The sequence below is a fragment of the Netta rufina genome (genome assembly GCF_964035555.1).
Source record: "Netta rufina genome assembly, chromosome: Z".
NCBI classification, from domain to species: Eukaryota; Metazoa; Chordata; class Aves; order Anseriformes; family Anatidae; genus Netta; species Netta rufina.
Window position 1 is genome coordinate 27,064,670 of NC_140126.1, and position 16,169 is coordinate 27,080,838.

General features: G+C 36.0%; 1 protein-coding gene across 5 annotated transcripts in view; it reads left to right on the forward strand.

Moving 5' to 3' along the window:
• Nucleotides 1-16,169, forward strand: part of KDM4C (lysine demethylase 4C) — a 286,545-nt gene that overhangs the window by 13,466 nt on the left and 256,910 nt on the right. For all 5 annotated transcript variants that reach the window (XR_014619288.1, XM_084304804.1, XM_084304806.1 and 2 more), the window contains exons 3-4: nucleotides 7,141-7,316; nucleotides 9,813-9,927. Coding sequence is in view for 4 of the 5 variants with exons in the window: in XM_084304804.1 (XP_084160930.1) it covers nucleotides 7,141-7,316; nucleotides 9,813-9,927 (291 nt within the window). In the remaining variant the exon portion in view is untranslated. The remainder of the gene's footprint in view (nucleotides 1-7,140; nucleotides 7,317-9,812; nucleotides 9,928-16,169) is intronic.

The following is a 16,169-nucleotide window of genomic DNA, read 5'->3' on the forward strand; positions in this document are numbered from 1 at the left end:
ATTTTAAAGAGTAGTAGTGCAGATGTTGGCTGTGGAATGGATGCAAGCATATAACATACCTAATTTTAACACTAGCCTAGTCAAAATAGAATCTGTGAAATGGCAATTATGACAATAAAATAACAGAGGTCAGGCTGTGGTCTTTACTTATTCTTTGATATTTACCCTGGTACAATGCTGCGAGACTGTATATTAGAGTCCTGTAACTGAGTTGAAAACGAGTGGGGAATACATTTTAGTAATGAAATACTTCAGAGCTGTAACATGTTTCAGGATTAGGATGAAGAGTAGGTGGTAAATTTTAGGTTGTATATCTAGCTAATGCTTTTTGAACTATATTAATTCTTAAATTTTCAAGGTGTGTTTTTTCATAGGTACTTAAATACAGAATGAAACCTGAAAATTATTTCCTGACAAGATGATGTGCTGCTTCCTCAAGGGCAAAACTTCCATTTGTTTTTGCCATCACCGAACTACAGCTATTTATTTTGTAGCTTTACCTTGACTATGCCATTCTTGCTTCACTTCTGAATTAGGTGATTATTAGATCTCACTAGCAGATAGTAGACACGGAAAAACTTGGCTACAGATGACTGTTCTCTCAAATTTCACACGTGTACAATTAAGAGAAGCTGGAAATTAACTTAGTCTGAAAAATAAATCCAATATTTGATTTTTCAGAGTTTGATACTACTCTCATAGTTATTGGAAAGTCATACAGTTTCTGCTGAAATCAGTAAAACTGAACATATGTTTAGGGCAGTATTTGGCTATGTACTCATGGATTTGTGATAGTTTCATAGTATATTTGGGATTAGTTTAAATTTAATGCCCCTATGCTTGTATGACTGAAAATGTATATGTACTCTCTTTTCTTCATATAGCCCTGGTACAACTAGTCTGTGGGGGGAAAATCTTTTGGAATGAAATGGATATATCTAGATTGGTAGGATTTTCCTCCCATTCCATCTGTCAGAGATCAAAACTATTTGGGAAGCTCTTCTCCATAGGACGGATTCTAATGATTTCCAGGCGCACATAAATTACCTTTCTGTCTGTATTTGTATGCATACAGGACCTGGGTTTACAGAACACCTGGACTAATGTATATAATAAGGGAGTAATAAAACCTTTAAAAAATGTATCACGTTTCAGTTCTACTGTGACTGCGGGAAGGGCATTTGTAACCATGACATATGTAGGTCTGTTTTCACCTTTCTCTGCTTGCTCTAGAAATAGTGGTTAAAGCATCTTTAGCTGTTACTACCCTGCTAGTTAGTTGATGCATATTATATAGTTGTCTTAGCACTTTATATGTTCTGATTTTTCACTGTATTTTTAAAAGATATATATATATATTATATATAAAACCTCAACAAACCAAGGAACTAATTATTTTTCAATACAAATCTTAGGAAGTCAGTAATTCATACGGCAAAGGTTGAAGGGATGCTTCCTGAGTTTTGGAAGTTGGACTTCAAAAGAACAGGGATAAAATAATCTCTTCCCTTTCGATGGTAATATAAAATAAATGCAGGAACTAATTGATAGCAACTATAGAACTACAGGATTTATCATCTCGTGTGAATGCAAAGAGAATAGATTGCAAGAAGAGCTTTGTGCAGTAACAGTCATTTAACCTCTGAACAGGGATCGTAAGCAGAGCATGCATACAGTTTACGTAACACTTCAGGTTATATATGAAGATGGGGGGGAAAAAAGACTACCTCTTACCTACGTGCAGAAGAGTATGTGTATATAAAAGAGGATGAAATGAATGTAAGGCTTGTACATACTATAAGGGGAAAAATAACATGTAGTATGCTTTGGTTGGGATGGCATGAAGTAAATGTGTCTGAAGAAGGTATGTCAAAGCTTACAGACTTGGAAAGTGGTGAATCACAGAATTGAAGGGGTTGGAAGGGACCTCGAAAGATCATTGGGTCCAACCCCCCTGTCAAAACAGGTTCTTTAGAGCAGGTTGCACAGGTAAGCGTCCAGAAGGTCCTTGAATATCTCCAGAGAAGGAGACTCCACAACCTCCCTGGGCAGCCTGTCCCAATGCTCTGTCACCCTCACCGTAAAGAAATTCTTCCGCATGTTGGTGTGGAACTTTTTGTGCTCCGTCTTGTGATCATTACTCCTTGTCCTGTAAACCACTGGAAAGAGGCTGTCCAAATCCCTCTGTCTCCCACACCTCAGGTATTTATACACATTGATGAGATCCCCTCTGTCTTCTTTTCTCCAGGCTGAACAGACCCAGGTCTCTCAGCCTTTCTTCATAAGGAAGATGCTCCAGGTCCCGTATCATCTTTGTGGCCCTCTGCTGGACTCTTTCCAGGAGATCCCTGTCTTTTTTGTACCAGGGAGCCCAGAACTGGACACAGTACCCTGGGTGAGGCCTGACCAGGGCAGAATAGATGGGGAGGATCACCTCCCTTGACCTGCTGGCCACACTCCTTTTAATGTACCTCTGGATCCCATTGGCCCTCTTGGCCACGAGGGCACAGTCCTGGCTCATGGTCAACCTGTTGTCCATTAGGACCCCCTCCTTCTCCTCAGAGCTCCTCTCTAGCAGGTCATCCCCCAGCCTGTACTGATACATGTGGTTGTTCCTTCCCAGGTGCAGGACTCTACACTTGATCTCATTAAATCTCATTTGGTTTCTTCCTGCCTGTCTCTCCAGCCCGTCCAGGTCTCGCTGAATGGCAGCACAGCCTTCTGGCGTGTCAGGCACTCCTCCCAGCTTTGTGTCATTGGCGTGCTTGCTGAGGGCAGACACTATTCCCTCATCAAGGTCATTGATGGAGATGTTGAACAAGACCGGACCCAGCACCAACCCCTGGGGAACACAGCTAGGCACAGGTTTCCAGACAGACTCTGCGCTGCTGATCACCACCCTCTGACCTTGGCCAGTCAGCCAGTTCTTAACCCGCTTTACTGTCCACTCCTCTATCCCACACTTTCTCAGCTTTGCTATCAGGATGTCATGGGAGACAGTATCAAAAGCCTTGCTAAAGTCAAAGCAGATAACATCCACTGCTCTGAAAAAAAACATACAAACAAAAAACAAACAAACAAAAAAAAAATCCACAAAACCCATGTATGTGGGGCTGAGGAAACTAGTAGAGAATCAAATGACAAGTTTCTGAATGACTGCACTACTGAAGGATAAATGAGTAAAATTACATATTTAGTAAAGCTAAGTCAGGTACGCAAAAGGAAAATAGAAGTCTGTGGGTTGTATTTGAATGTGGTATAGGGTGGCTGGGCTATAAAGCATTTTTGCTATTGTGTGCATGGGGAGAAGACAAGATTGCAACTGTGTAAAGTCAGGTTAGAATTTTGTGTTAGAAAGATTGTAATTCTACTAAGACAGTATAAGCCACAAATGTAAAAGGAAAAACATAAAGGGTTTAAGATTTTAGTGAAACAGTGACAAAGGTCGCCAACCTGTGTGGTGTGGCTGACTTGGAGGAAAGGGACGCTGTCCAGAGGGACCTGGATGGGCTTGAGAGGTGGGCTTGTGCGAACGAACCTCAGGAGGTTCAACAAGGCCAAGTGCAAGGTCCTGCACCTAGGTTGATGCAGTTCCAAGCACAAGTACAGGCTGTGTGATCGAGAGCAGTTGTGTGGAGAAGGACTTGGGGGTACTGATGGACGAAAAGCTTACCATGAGCCAGCAATGTGCACTTGCAGCTCAGAAGGCCAATTGTATACTTCAAAAGAAGCATAGGCAGCAGGGCGAGGGAGGTGATTCTCCCCCTCCACATTGCTCTTATTAGACCGCACATGAAGCCCTGTGTTCAGCTCTTCAGGGGCCTACAGCGTAAGAATGATGTGGACATGTTGGGGCTGGTCCGGAGGAGGCCCACAAAGACGATCAGAGACCAGTGAATTCTGGCTGAGTGAGCTGGGATTGTTCAGCCTGGAGAAGAAAAAGCTCTGAGGAGATCTTGTGGAGGCTTTTCTGTACTTAAAGGGGGAAAGCTGGGGAGGGACTCTTTATCAGGGGTGTGCTGATAGGGCAAGGGATAATGATTTTAAACTAAAAGAGCGTAGATTTACATAAGATGTTTGGAAGAAATTCTTCTCTCATAGGGTAGTGAGGCGCTGGCACAGGCTGTCCAGAGAAGGTGCGGATGCCCCATCCCTGGAGGTGTTCAAGGCCAGGCTGAATGGGGCTTTGGGCAACCTGGTCTGGTGGGAGGTGTCCCTGCTCATGGCAGGGGGGTTGGAACTGGGTGATCCTTAAGGGTCCCTTCCAACCCGAGCCATTCTGTGATTCTGTAAAGTTCCTATTACTATGCATGAAATAAACAATTGAGGCACTGCAGGAACAATATTAAAGCCATTCCCAGAGTAGATGATGCACTATGGCATCCCTAGAGCAAATCAGCTAAAAATCTTCATTAGGTTTTTGGAAGTCTGGAATGAATTCTAGGCATAGATAATATATTTTAGTCTTACTTTTACAGAGGATTTTGAACTTAAAAAGGAAAGTCAGGAATGAAGGCAATAGAAATGAAAAACAAGGCACACTGATAGGTTAGTTGCTCTTTCTGGAGAAAGAAGTGTTTTGGAGCCTGAAACTGAATTCACGTAGAGTGAAACAGTTAAATGAATTTGCAATCAAATTGGCAAGTAGAAATGTGATTTTGGAACATGGCACTGAAAATGTGTTGACTAGCAGAAGCAAAAAAAACTTTTTAAGAAAATTTTGGATGAAACTAGCTACTGGGACATAGTAGCCAGTGCCATTCATAATTGAATGTAGGTCAGATTACCAATATATGAAAGAGGATTTAACAGAAATTTTATGCATTAGTAGCACTCCGAAATAACCTAATTTCTACAAATGTGCAGCTTTCATGGAGGAGACTGAGTGGTACTTCGTAACTATGACATCCCTTATATAAATATGAATACTTAACACATTGAGTAACGCAACGTAGTGTTATTATGCCTAGGCTGTTTGCTGTATGTATGTATATAAATTGAGAAAGCCTTGCCTTAGTTTTTCCTTTTTATATTTGAGTATTGCCTTAGTTTTTCCTTTTTATATTTGAGTATTGAACTAATTGGTTAATGATTTTGATATAGGTTGCCTCCATGTCATAAACCTAACTTGCCTGACTTCAAAGAGGGTATTCTTTTTAAAAGGAGTGTGGAGAGGCTTTGTTAGGATGGATCAGTGGTAAAAAAAAATAAATAAAAAAATAAAAAAAAATACAGAGACTTAGTCATTATTTTCAACCTTGATACTGACCGTGACTGTGTGTCATTTTGGACACGATGCTTTTAATATTTCTACTTCTGGCCGTGACCTTTGTTAGAAAATGTAAACTCTTTGTGTTGGAGACTCTATTTTCATTTAAAATGATGTTTAGCATATCAGTGCTCACACAATTCACTTTTCTAATGACTACTCTAACTACAACAGTAATAAATGTATTCCAGCTGAAAGTGGATATTTTGAACCAGTATTCACAAAAATGTTTTTATTTCTTAAAACACACTGACCTTGAATTAAATAAGATGATGCAAATTTTGCTTTTCAGTATTCATCTAGTTGAGCCAAACGTACAAGTTCATGCTTAATAATCATGAAAATGGAAATCTCTGTGCACATATTTGATTTATATGCATATATTCTGAATGCATGAGTACTTTGCTTCCAAACTAACATTCTGTATTTTGCTGATGGGAGTATAACTTAAGATTTGTGTGAAAGAAATAAGTAGAAATCACAAGATGACACCCTTACTTTTTCTCTAAAAGCCAAAAACACTGAAACAAGCTCTTGAGTCTCTGTACAGGTAAATTCATATGGTAGTTGAGAAGGAAAACAAGGATTTCCATCCATGTGAAAACTGGATAAAGAAAAAGTTTGTTTAAAGTAAAAATGTTAGGTATGGAAGTACATTACTACCTGATAATTTTTCTTTAGCTTGGTGTATCTACTTTAGTATGTACTTGCTACCAGTGCATATTGGTGTTGACAGGGTTTCTTTGAGGGATAGACTGTTGGGTACATGTGCCTTATAATCTGCACACTTCTATTTGTTTTCAAAAGGTAGCAAATGATCTCAGGATCTAGGTGATTTTTTAATTATTTTTAATTTTTTTTAGGGTTTTTACTTTTTGTGGTTGATGTCATTACAATCTCTAATGACAAGCGGAGCAAAGTATACATCATTCAGCCTTTTTGGCAAGTAAAATTAAAGTAAGTCACAAACAAACAAAAAAGTAAACAAAAACAACAAAAGTCCCTCCCGATTTGTTTTAAAACTTGTGATTTCAAATTTAGAGATTTTTGTTTTGTTTTGTTTTCAGATTATACTTAAACAGAACATTAAAAATTACACAGGCTGTTAAAGAGTGCTTCTGTGACTACAGGCTCCTTTGAAATTTCTAATGGCTCTAATTGTAACACTAATAGCTACTGAGGAGTTTTTGTAGACTTTGGACAGCTCTCTGATATCTAAAATAAGTGTTAACTTTACAATTGGTTAATCTGCACATAGTTTTAATATTTAATTATGAGCTTTAAATTATGTTAATATAAAACCAGTATATCTTAATGAGTCCAAACTCCTACTGTAATAGAGTTGTACCCTGCAGTTTTATGTGAGTTACACAGACAACAGTTATCTGAAATAGCTGGAATTTTAAAAATTTTTCAGTAAAAAAATGAAATTATTCATACTGTATACACCAAACAAATTTTGGGCAAAGGACTGTCAAGTGTGTATGAATCTATTTTTTTATACTGAGGATAACAATTTTGTATCAGAGCGCGCAATCCTTGTGCATTATAAGGCTTTCTGACTGTTAAAGTTATGTATGTGTATGTCTGCACAGCTTCACGATTGAGTTGCTGTGGATTAGTGAGTTGGTGCTTGTGAACTGAGGAAAGGAAGGTCATGCTATGGCTATTTTGAATTGCTTTTTGTATCATCTAGGAGCATTTACATGGTAACTTAGTTATGTGAAGCATTGGTAAGCAGTAAGTTCATCATGTAGGCATATTTGACGATTTCTTTGGATTTTCCAGAATGTTTTGAATTGGTATGGCAACTGTTGACATTCACGTTTGTTTTTTTTTTTTTTTTTTTTTTTTTTATTTTGAATTTTTAGGTTATCCCACCAAAAGAGTGGAAGCCAAGAAAACATTATGATGATATTGAAGATTTGGTAATTCCTGCTCCAATTCAGCAGATGGTCACGGGCCAGTCAGGGCTCTTCACACAGTATAACATTCAGAAAAAGCCAATGACAGTGAAGGAGTTCAAGCAGCTGGCCAACAGTGACAAGTATGTATATGGCGGCCCTTACTTAAAGTGAAAAAAGTTTATCTGTTCCTATGATGTGATTTCTTTGAGGAGTGATATTCTGTTAGTGTTTTTTATTTATTTACTCACTTGATATTTTCCTGTCTTTTAAGTTGTGGAAGAATACCACAATATGAAGTTTCCATATTTCTGTTGTTGAAAGTGGCTTGTACTGTGGTAGCAAGAAGGCTAAAAAACCTGAGACATGATGTTTTCTTTTTGTTCTCTACCTGTTTTTCTGTCTGTTCCAACAAACACATATATTGGAAATAATGAAGGTCATACAGACCCAGTTTTATTTTTAATACCTTTATTAATGTGTAATATTTACTTATTTGGCCTAGGTACTGGAATGACCTAGCATTTAATTCTGGAAAAAAAAAACACACCCCAAGGTATTTTTAAACTCACGTCAGATTTTTTTTTAAATTTTATTTTTTTTACTAATGCAAGAGAATGCAGCTGCTCATAGTGAACCTCCATGTTCTGCTTATGGCAAAATGGCTATTAAGGAAGGAAAAAAGGGTACCATGAAGGGCTCAGCAGTATACTAAAAAGCTTCAAAGTGTTGGGCATTCCAAGAGGGAAGGTAAAAGAATAAATTCTTCCTCATTACTTCCTGTAACCTGATGGGAAGTGGTTTCTGTATGGTGACTCAAAGAGTCTTAGAGACAAAATGTATTTGAACATAATGAATTAGAGAAAGCAATGTAACACTGGACTGGTTTGAAGGAAAATTTCTCTTACAAGTTAATTTAAGAAGTTAAAAGATATGGAGAGAAACCAAGATCAGGAAAAATGGGTGGATGAAGAGCTCTTAAAGAGGCTTCTCAGCAGATGTTCCATAATATCCATACCTTTGTAAAAGTGCAAAACTGATCTCCGTTTTGAATTAAAAAAAGGATCAGTATGTTTTTTCCACATATTTCTTGTGAAAAACTGATGCTATCACATTTGGAGTTTTCTTTTACTGATAAGTAGGAATGGAAATGTGTTTTGTAGTTCTACGAGTTACTTGTTCATTAACTGTTAGAGGAAAGAATGAAGTACAAAACCTCTGTAGTATGTGAAGAAAATTATTCCTATGTTATATATTCGTATATATATACATTAGATTAGCCTATGATAAAATGAGAAACACAAATTTCTTGAAATAGGTTTGAGAATGCATAATACCTGTGAAGACTACTTATGTATCGTGATGTTAGTTATGTTTATTTTATTTCTTATCATGGAATATATTTTGGAAGCATATCTGATTTCAGTTTTCGTACTTGTTTTACTGAAAGCAGTTTATGACTTCATAATTAAAATTAAGAACATTTGGGAAGACCTGTATTACTAGCTGTGTGTCTTTTTCTGAATATTTGTAACTGCTCTTGAGAAAATGTCATATAACCTCTTATCTCCTAATACAGGCTATTTTTCTTAAACTGTTAAGCAGCCAGGAGACCCTATTCTCCTATAAAAAGACTTCTGTTCCTTAATAAAGAAAGCTTCTCTGTTATGGACAGCTGCTTTTCCTGAGAATTGTGATGCCATCCCTTTCTTTTAGGAAAGAGGGAAGAGCTATGAGCATCTGAATGAAAATAAACATTTTATTTAAAACAATTGTGTGTGCCCAGTCTAATGCATTGCATCTTTTATTTGTTTAGGCATTCTCAATTCACCACTTAACCAAGGTGCTTCTCCACTGTGTTTTCTGGGAAATATGGGCATACCTGCATTCCATAATTGAGATACTTGTTAAGCTTAGTTCATGTATCCATTTCACTCAGATCCAGTCAGAAATACTGGCTGATTTCTGGAGCCATATCATGAGAAATGATTGCAACAGCAACTCTGTTGCTGAGAATACTTCAAGATGTGTTCTGTTAACTAGTTATATTTGCTTTCTTAAATATCTTGTTTTCATTGCATGAGAGAAGTTTTGGTACCACTGTTTGAAAATATTCCTTCTCTTAAAAGCTTTTCCCAGGGGAGGAGGAAGAGAGCAAAGTACTGTTTTTGTCTGGCACAGCTGCTGCTTGGATGAAGTAGTACATTAGAATTATTTCAGGGGAACTTGTGCAGGCCCTGCCTCTGACTTTGGAGAGCTAGTATTGAGGCAGAAAAATAGCAAATACTTGTCAATTGTCAGAGAAGTGGCTCTTCCATATGTGTTTTTTGCTGAAGATAAACCAAAAGAAGGGTCTCAGCCTGATAGCAATCAGGACATGTTCTGTTTAGCTGCTGGAGATTGAAGAAAATACTGTGTGGGTAGGTGTATAACTTCAATGACTGCAGCTGCCATGTAAGGAAGTTACATTCTGTGGTAAACTATGAAACGAGGAATTCGAGTAGTAGTCGCTCTCTTTAAGGGGATTTGAAATAATGATCTCTTAGAATTCAGCTTTTAGGATCAAAAAAGCATAGTCCATCGTGAAGGAGGTTGTTGAAAGACTATGCTGAACATTTGCCTTACCTCTTCTTCTGCAGATACTGCACCCCAAGACACATAGCTTATGAAGACCTGGAGCGTAAATACTGGAAGAACTTGACTTTTGTGGCACCAATTTATGGAGCAGATATCAATGGAAGCATTTATGATGAAGTATGCATAGCTTTTTATGAAGTTTCTCTTCTAGCCCCCTCTTAACGGGTAGTATACTTAGAGGATACATTCCTGTTTTGTGGCTGAGAATCTGTCTTGTTGGAATCTTTATGTTACTTACTTTAAAGACTCCAAGCAAGGTTGAAATTAACTGTACATCTGCAAAGACACTTCTATCCTTAGACAGTAGGATTTTGATATTCTTCCTGGTCATAAGACTGTCCTTTTGTCACTTGAAACTCTCCAGGGCTTTGAGATGCTTTCCTGTTAATATATTTATTAACATTTCAGTATGCATCCCATACTGTGTACCTGTGTGAAAATTTAGTAATATTTTAAATAACTTTAAAATTAAAAGTACTTTAAAATTTAAAATTAAAATTAAAAGACTTGATTTATTTCATTGAGGAAAAATGATAGCTGTACTTCCTACATGTTTGGAATGTCTCTGGTTTCTGTGAAATGAGCTTATGATTACTGTATACTTCTAAATTAAGATAGACAAAAGAAGTGAGCTTCATAAGGAAATGAGTTTTACTGGATACTTGCGAAGATCTCCATGAATAAAAAGGGACGTAACACGCATCTTACTACCAGAATTACAGAAGATCCATTGGTATCAAACTGGCTATATAAGCAGCAATAGGAACTAGATAAATAGGATTATTTAAGTAATGAGATGGATAGAGGAAACATTAGTGTTTCAAACAATGTTTGAAGTTTACAAAACACAGGATTAACTTTTATCCAGGGGAGCCTGTCTTCTGTAGAGTTCTTCAGTTGTCATGTCCTATGTAACTCCCCTTTCCAATCATTTAAAAAAAAGGTAGAATTTCCCTGTGGCAGATGGTCTGAGGCCCTACTAATATTTTATATTTCTTCACAGAAGACAAATTACTGAAAGACTCTTTTGTCCAAAGATAAATGCAGTCAGTCAAGCTAGTTTAAGGCAATTTCTTTTTTTTTTTTTTTTTTTTTAACTTTTTAAAGACATATATAAATAAATGTCGAGTGATCTTTTGTTTAGTGACAGCAGCAAATCAAAATTTTATTGTGTGTCAAAGTAGCTGTATAAAAATGATTAAGAAAATTAACTCAAGATTCTGCTTTGGGGTGTTTCAGTGAAGAGCCACTTCAGATGCAGATGACAGTTTTTTTGTAGAGACCAAATTGGGGTACAGGAAAAGAGTGTTTATTTCAATAAATGCAAGCTTGCCTGTTTTTTTCCTTTCCTTCCTTCCTTCCCTTCTTTTTGATGTTGACAGATAATGCATTTTGTGATAGCATTTTACAGTTGTACACTTTTTGTTTTGATTGTGTTCTTTGGTACTTAATATTTTAAGGTTACTGTTGAATGAGCAACACGGCCAAAGAAAATAGAATACAGTAGTAGTTGATTTTGAAGTGCTAACTGGTCAAGGAGAGAGTCTGAGTTTTCTTTCTCATGTAACTGCACTGTCATTCAATTAGGGGGCTGAGGTAGGGAGGTGAAAACCCTGACAGGTGAAGTGAGAAGTGCAGCATTCAGCAATCCTAACTCAAATGTTAGATGCATAGGAAGAAGAGACAAAGAAAGCATGGAAGGTTACAGGAAGTGGGGGATAAAATAGCACTAGGTAGAATTAAAGAAAACAAAACCAAAGCAGAACAGCATTTTGCTTTTGAGTAAATAGGAATTATTTAAAAATAAAGGAGAAATGTTAGTGAAACATCAAGAAAAGGGTGAACAGGCAGAACAAATAATGTGAAAGCTGTGTCAGGGTGTGCAGCCTGGTAAGGGTCTGGAGGAAAAGGAGGAATAACCCCTGGTATCAGTCTGTTGATGAGAGAATTGCAGATTCCAGATGGAAATATTTCTCATTTGTCAAAATTAATTTTTGGCCACCAGATGGTGCACTTGGGCAACTAATATTTTTTTAATGTCTTGATGATAGTGCTAAGATTTTTTTTTCTTCTTCCAGTTTTGAATTAGAAATTGTTTTTACACGTTCAATCATTTTCTTTCAGGATTGTCATTTTTTGGGGAGAAGGGATGAATGTAGTTAGCTAACATTTGGGGCAATGTACAGCAGAAAGAGGATGGCAGGGTTAATTTGGCAGAAGAGCCTATTCGTGCTAAACAAAAAGAAATGCTTACTATTTATAGAATGTGTTTTATAGAAAACATTGTGCTATAGAAATTGCATTTAATACAGAATGATAAATATATATCAGAACTCTGGATAGAAAATACCAGGAGGTTAGTGAAAGTGGGATGTATAATTGGGCCAGCAAAACTAGGGAGAAATGCTGCTGTGCTGCCAAATCTTATTCTTCAGTTTAAAAGTTTACCACTTCCACATTTTTTTTTTCACATGGTGATGTTCAATTTTATATTGACAGATCTGTAACTGAAGCACAATGAGGCCTTATTTTTTCCATTTAGGTAATTTAAGAAATAATATTCTGATTTGTGGAATCCAGCATCTTGCAAGCATTATGCTGCAGTTTATAGATTTTGTTTTGTTTGACTTTCTTAGATCAGAGGATGACAGATCCTGAACAGTTTGGAAGGGGTGAAGTTATAAAACTTGTTATAATGAAGGAAAAAAATAACAGCAATAAAGTTATAAATACGTGTTTTGAAAATTGACAACTATCATCAATGATTCAAAATTCTCACTTGAGATACATGGATTTTTCTAGTCTCTAGTTTATTTATAATGTATTTATGGTTATCTCCCAGTTTTGAACACATGAATTTTTTATGAATAAAGAAACAACCTGAAAGAATGAGTGTTCTGTACACTCTATAGAAAATAAATTTAAGATAGTTGATTGCTTGTAATATTATTCTATGCTATAGACGTTTTGATTGGTTTTACATTTAATTATAGTGTTTTGTAGGAGAAAGGCAATGTGAATAACTCCAGAGAAATATTTGCACTAATGAGTAAGTTGTAAAGATCATTATTTCTGTTAAGCTTACAAACATTATTAGATGTTCAAAGTTCTGTCTTTCTGTTGCCATAAGGTCATCTGTACTTGAGTGAAAATTAACATTTCTGACAGGGTTTATAAAGTCCATAATAAAGCACCAGTCTTACTAGCTCCAGTTGTTAAACTGATTCATGAATTGATTATGAACTGCTAACGGTTATGGCTGGTTTGGAAGTTTAATTGAGAAGTGGTATTTTTTTATTATGTTATTTCAAGAGAGCTCTCTTGCTTGTAAGTTAGCCTGAATGTAATACTAAGTTGAGCCTGCCTAGACTGTGAATGACTAAGCTGTGAAGCAGTGGCAAAAAGGTACTGTCCCTATCACGGAGAAAAAAGAGGAGAGTTGTTTTGATTTTGTATTTGATATTGTGAGTTTATTAACTCATCTTGCAATTTTAACTGTGAATAAATCTGGAGAGTGATTCCTGTACTCTTTCTGTACAGTCTTTGACCTCAGGACATTTACTTCCGTGCCACTCTCAGTTGTTTAAATCATACCGCTAATCACTGAAGCTGTGGATTTAGTTCTTTCCTTGTTGTATGAGATATTAGGAGCTGAAATTAACTTTTTGTTTCCTTTGGGTCTTTTCTCTAGAAAGTATTTTATTAGAAATTTTGCATGGATGGGTAGGGGAAGTTATATAAAACCTCTACAAAGACTGATCTAGCAATGAGGGAAAAAAATCCTGATTTCAAGACAGGTTCCAAAGAAAATTGACGGATCTGATGTTTTTAACAGATCATAAAACACATTTGAGTACTGTGCTGTGAAAGAAATCTGCTGTTCAGTAGAGAAAGCCAAGGTTTGGAAAAAGCATGTATAAACATTGGCATGCCTCTTTCTTACTGTTCTTTCATCTCCTGTGTGCAAGATAGAACTTCTTCCCTTCCCTTTTCCTTTCCTTAGTTTTATTCTTCCTGATGAGATATTACTTTCATGCTTGCCTTCTCCCATACCTAAGCTGTGGGGAGCACACCTGTTTAGTAATATAGAGTGACTGGTTCAGCTGATTTTGCAGATTAAAAGTTGATTTTTTTTTTTTTTTGGGCAAATGGAGTTGTAGGTGCATCTCTAACGTAACTAACTTATTTGAGCTTTTATTGTCAGTTGTAGGGGCTTTTAGTACTAGTTGTACAAGAGATGTATTGTTTGCCAGGTTAATATTGTAATTAATCCATGAGATAATCAAAGGAAAAATTAAACAGTGAAAAAGGATTGTGTTTATTAGCATATACGTACACAGAAACCATGTTCATAGAAATAGAATTCCTAAGACTGCTGATTTGATTAAGGAAAGTGTGTAGAATGGTATTAAGTCAGTATCATAATTACTTTGAAAAGGGGAAATGAATAGAATATAATTTTGCTTGGAGGCCTGTTTTTGTCTGCCAAAAGGTTGTCACTGTTTGTTTAAAAAAACAGTGAATTTCACTTTTTACCAGGGTACTGAAAGATGTATTTTTTTGTCTTTGAGAAAAGGATGGGTCATCTCCTTACAAACTGTTTGGATATTTGTGAGAACTGCTTGTGAGGTGTCCCCTTTTATCTCCATATTCCATTGCAAGCTGTTTCAGATGCTGTTAAAAGAGCCATAAAAACTCTTGACAGTAATTTACAATAAGTTTGCGTCACCTAAACAGTTTGTAAAGTTTGGATTAGTGGTCTCTTATATAAGATGTTACCTGCTATATTTTTCTAAAGAATTGCAATGTAAGTATAACGTGCTCCAGCAAGGCTGTTTCAACCTTCTTTGTTGTAGTAAATAGAGAAAATTTTTATTGTTTTTTATTGCTTTTTTTTTTTTTTTTCTGATGTGGGGTTCTGTGGTACTGTTATCACAGATGTTCTTTAAAACTTTACCATGTGGGTATTAGAAATGTTCTCTACATTTTCCTTGAATTTGTTGTAAAATTATATCCAGATGGTACGCTAATGGCAGAATAAATATTTGAAACATTGAATAGATTATTTTTTTTTGTATTTTTAAGAAACTCCTAGGTATGCTTTTAGATTAAGGATTATGTGTACTGACGATCTAGTAATGGTTATTAGGAATATGCTGCTAAGGTAGACTTTAATTTTGAGAAGTATTGTTATGTGTTAACTTGTTAAACTACTTTTTTTACAGGTCGTATGATGTTTTTAGTCAGCATTGAAATTGTAAAATCTGCAAACAGTTATGTGACTATTGCAAAAGTTTGAGTTAATATTTCACTTAAAAATTCACATAAACATTTTACTTAGTTCTTTGGAGTACCAGAAAGAGGTATACCTTTGAGGTAAAGTAACATCTTTAATAGTAGTTTGTAGTAATTTGCAGTGATCTATGCATAAAGATAAAACTTTTTTTTTTTTTGAAGGTCCAGGTATGTAGAAAGAATTAAAATGAGTCATTCTGATTTTAGAGTATAAGCCAGTTTGAGTGAACTTTCCTCATATGCTGAAGCTTCTATAGCTTGTCCAGAGTGGTTTTTAGGAAACGGAAATAGATTGTGTCTTGGTTATAGAGATTGTGGATTGTATATGCTTGGTATTTTGAAGCAACCTTCTTATCCACGGGAGGATTTGCTTTTGTTTCATGGACAAACTACTACTAGTTTGGTGATTAGTTGTTACTAATAACAGGAATGGAAAAAAAAGAGATGTGTTGGGGAAAAAAAAAGATAGTTCATTCTTAATCTATTCTTTTAACTATCATTTAGTTCTTAGTAAGAGAAGAGTAAGATTTCAGGATGTTATGGCTGCTAAGAGCTTACATGGATTAAAAAAGGTGACTGGAAAATTGAATGGGTAAGTGGTAAAAAGCCTACTGGGTACTGTTAAGCAGAAGAATAACAACTCCGGTGAAACTTTCAGTCTGCATATTGCTGGAGGCTGGAAGGATGTTCTTTGCTTACACTGTTTCTTTTCTGCTTTTGGCAGAAAAAGAGGAAACTGCCTAGATTAACAGTTGAAATTTTTTTTTTTTTTTAATCTGGTATTTATTACTGTGTTCTAACATTGTATATGTCTGTGCCTCCATAGCTAAGTAATTGTTCTTATTTTGCCATGTTATTTTGTTTCTCTAAACTAACTGCACAATTGGTGAACAAAGATAAATTTTATTTTAAAAATCAAATTTGTAAAGTAATTTGAAGAATAATTAGTTAAAATTGTTCCATCACATTAGCTTTGTACTTCACAGCTCTAATACCTTGCTGATGACTGAGTTCTAGATTTGAAGGGTGCAAATTTTACTGGCATCTACTACTTGGATACATAT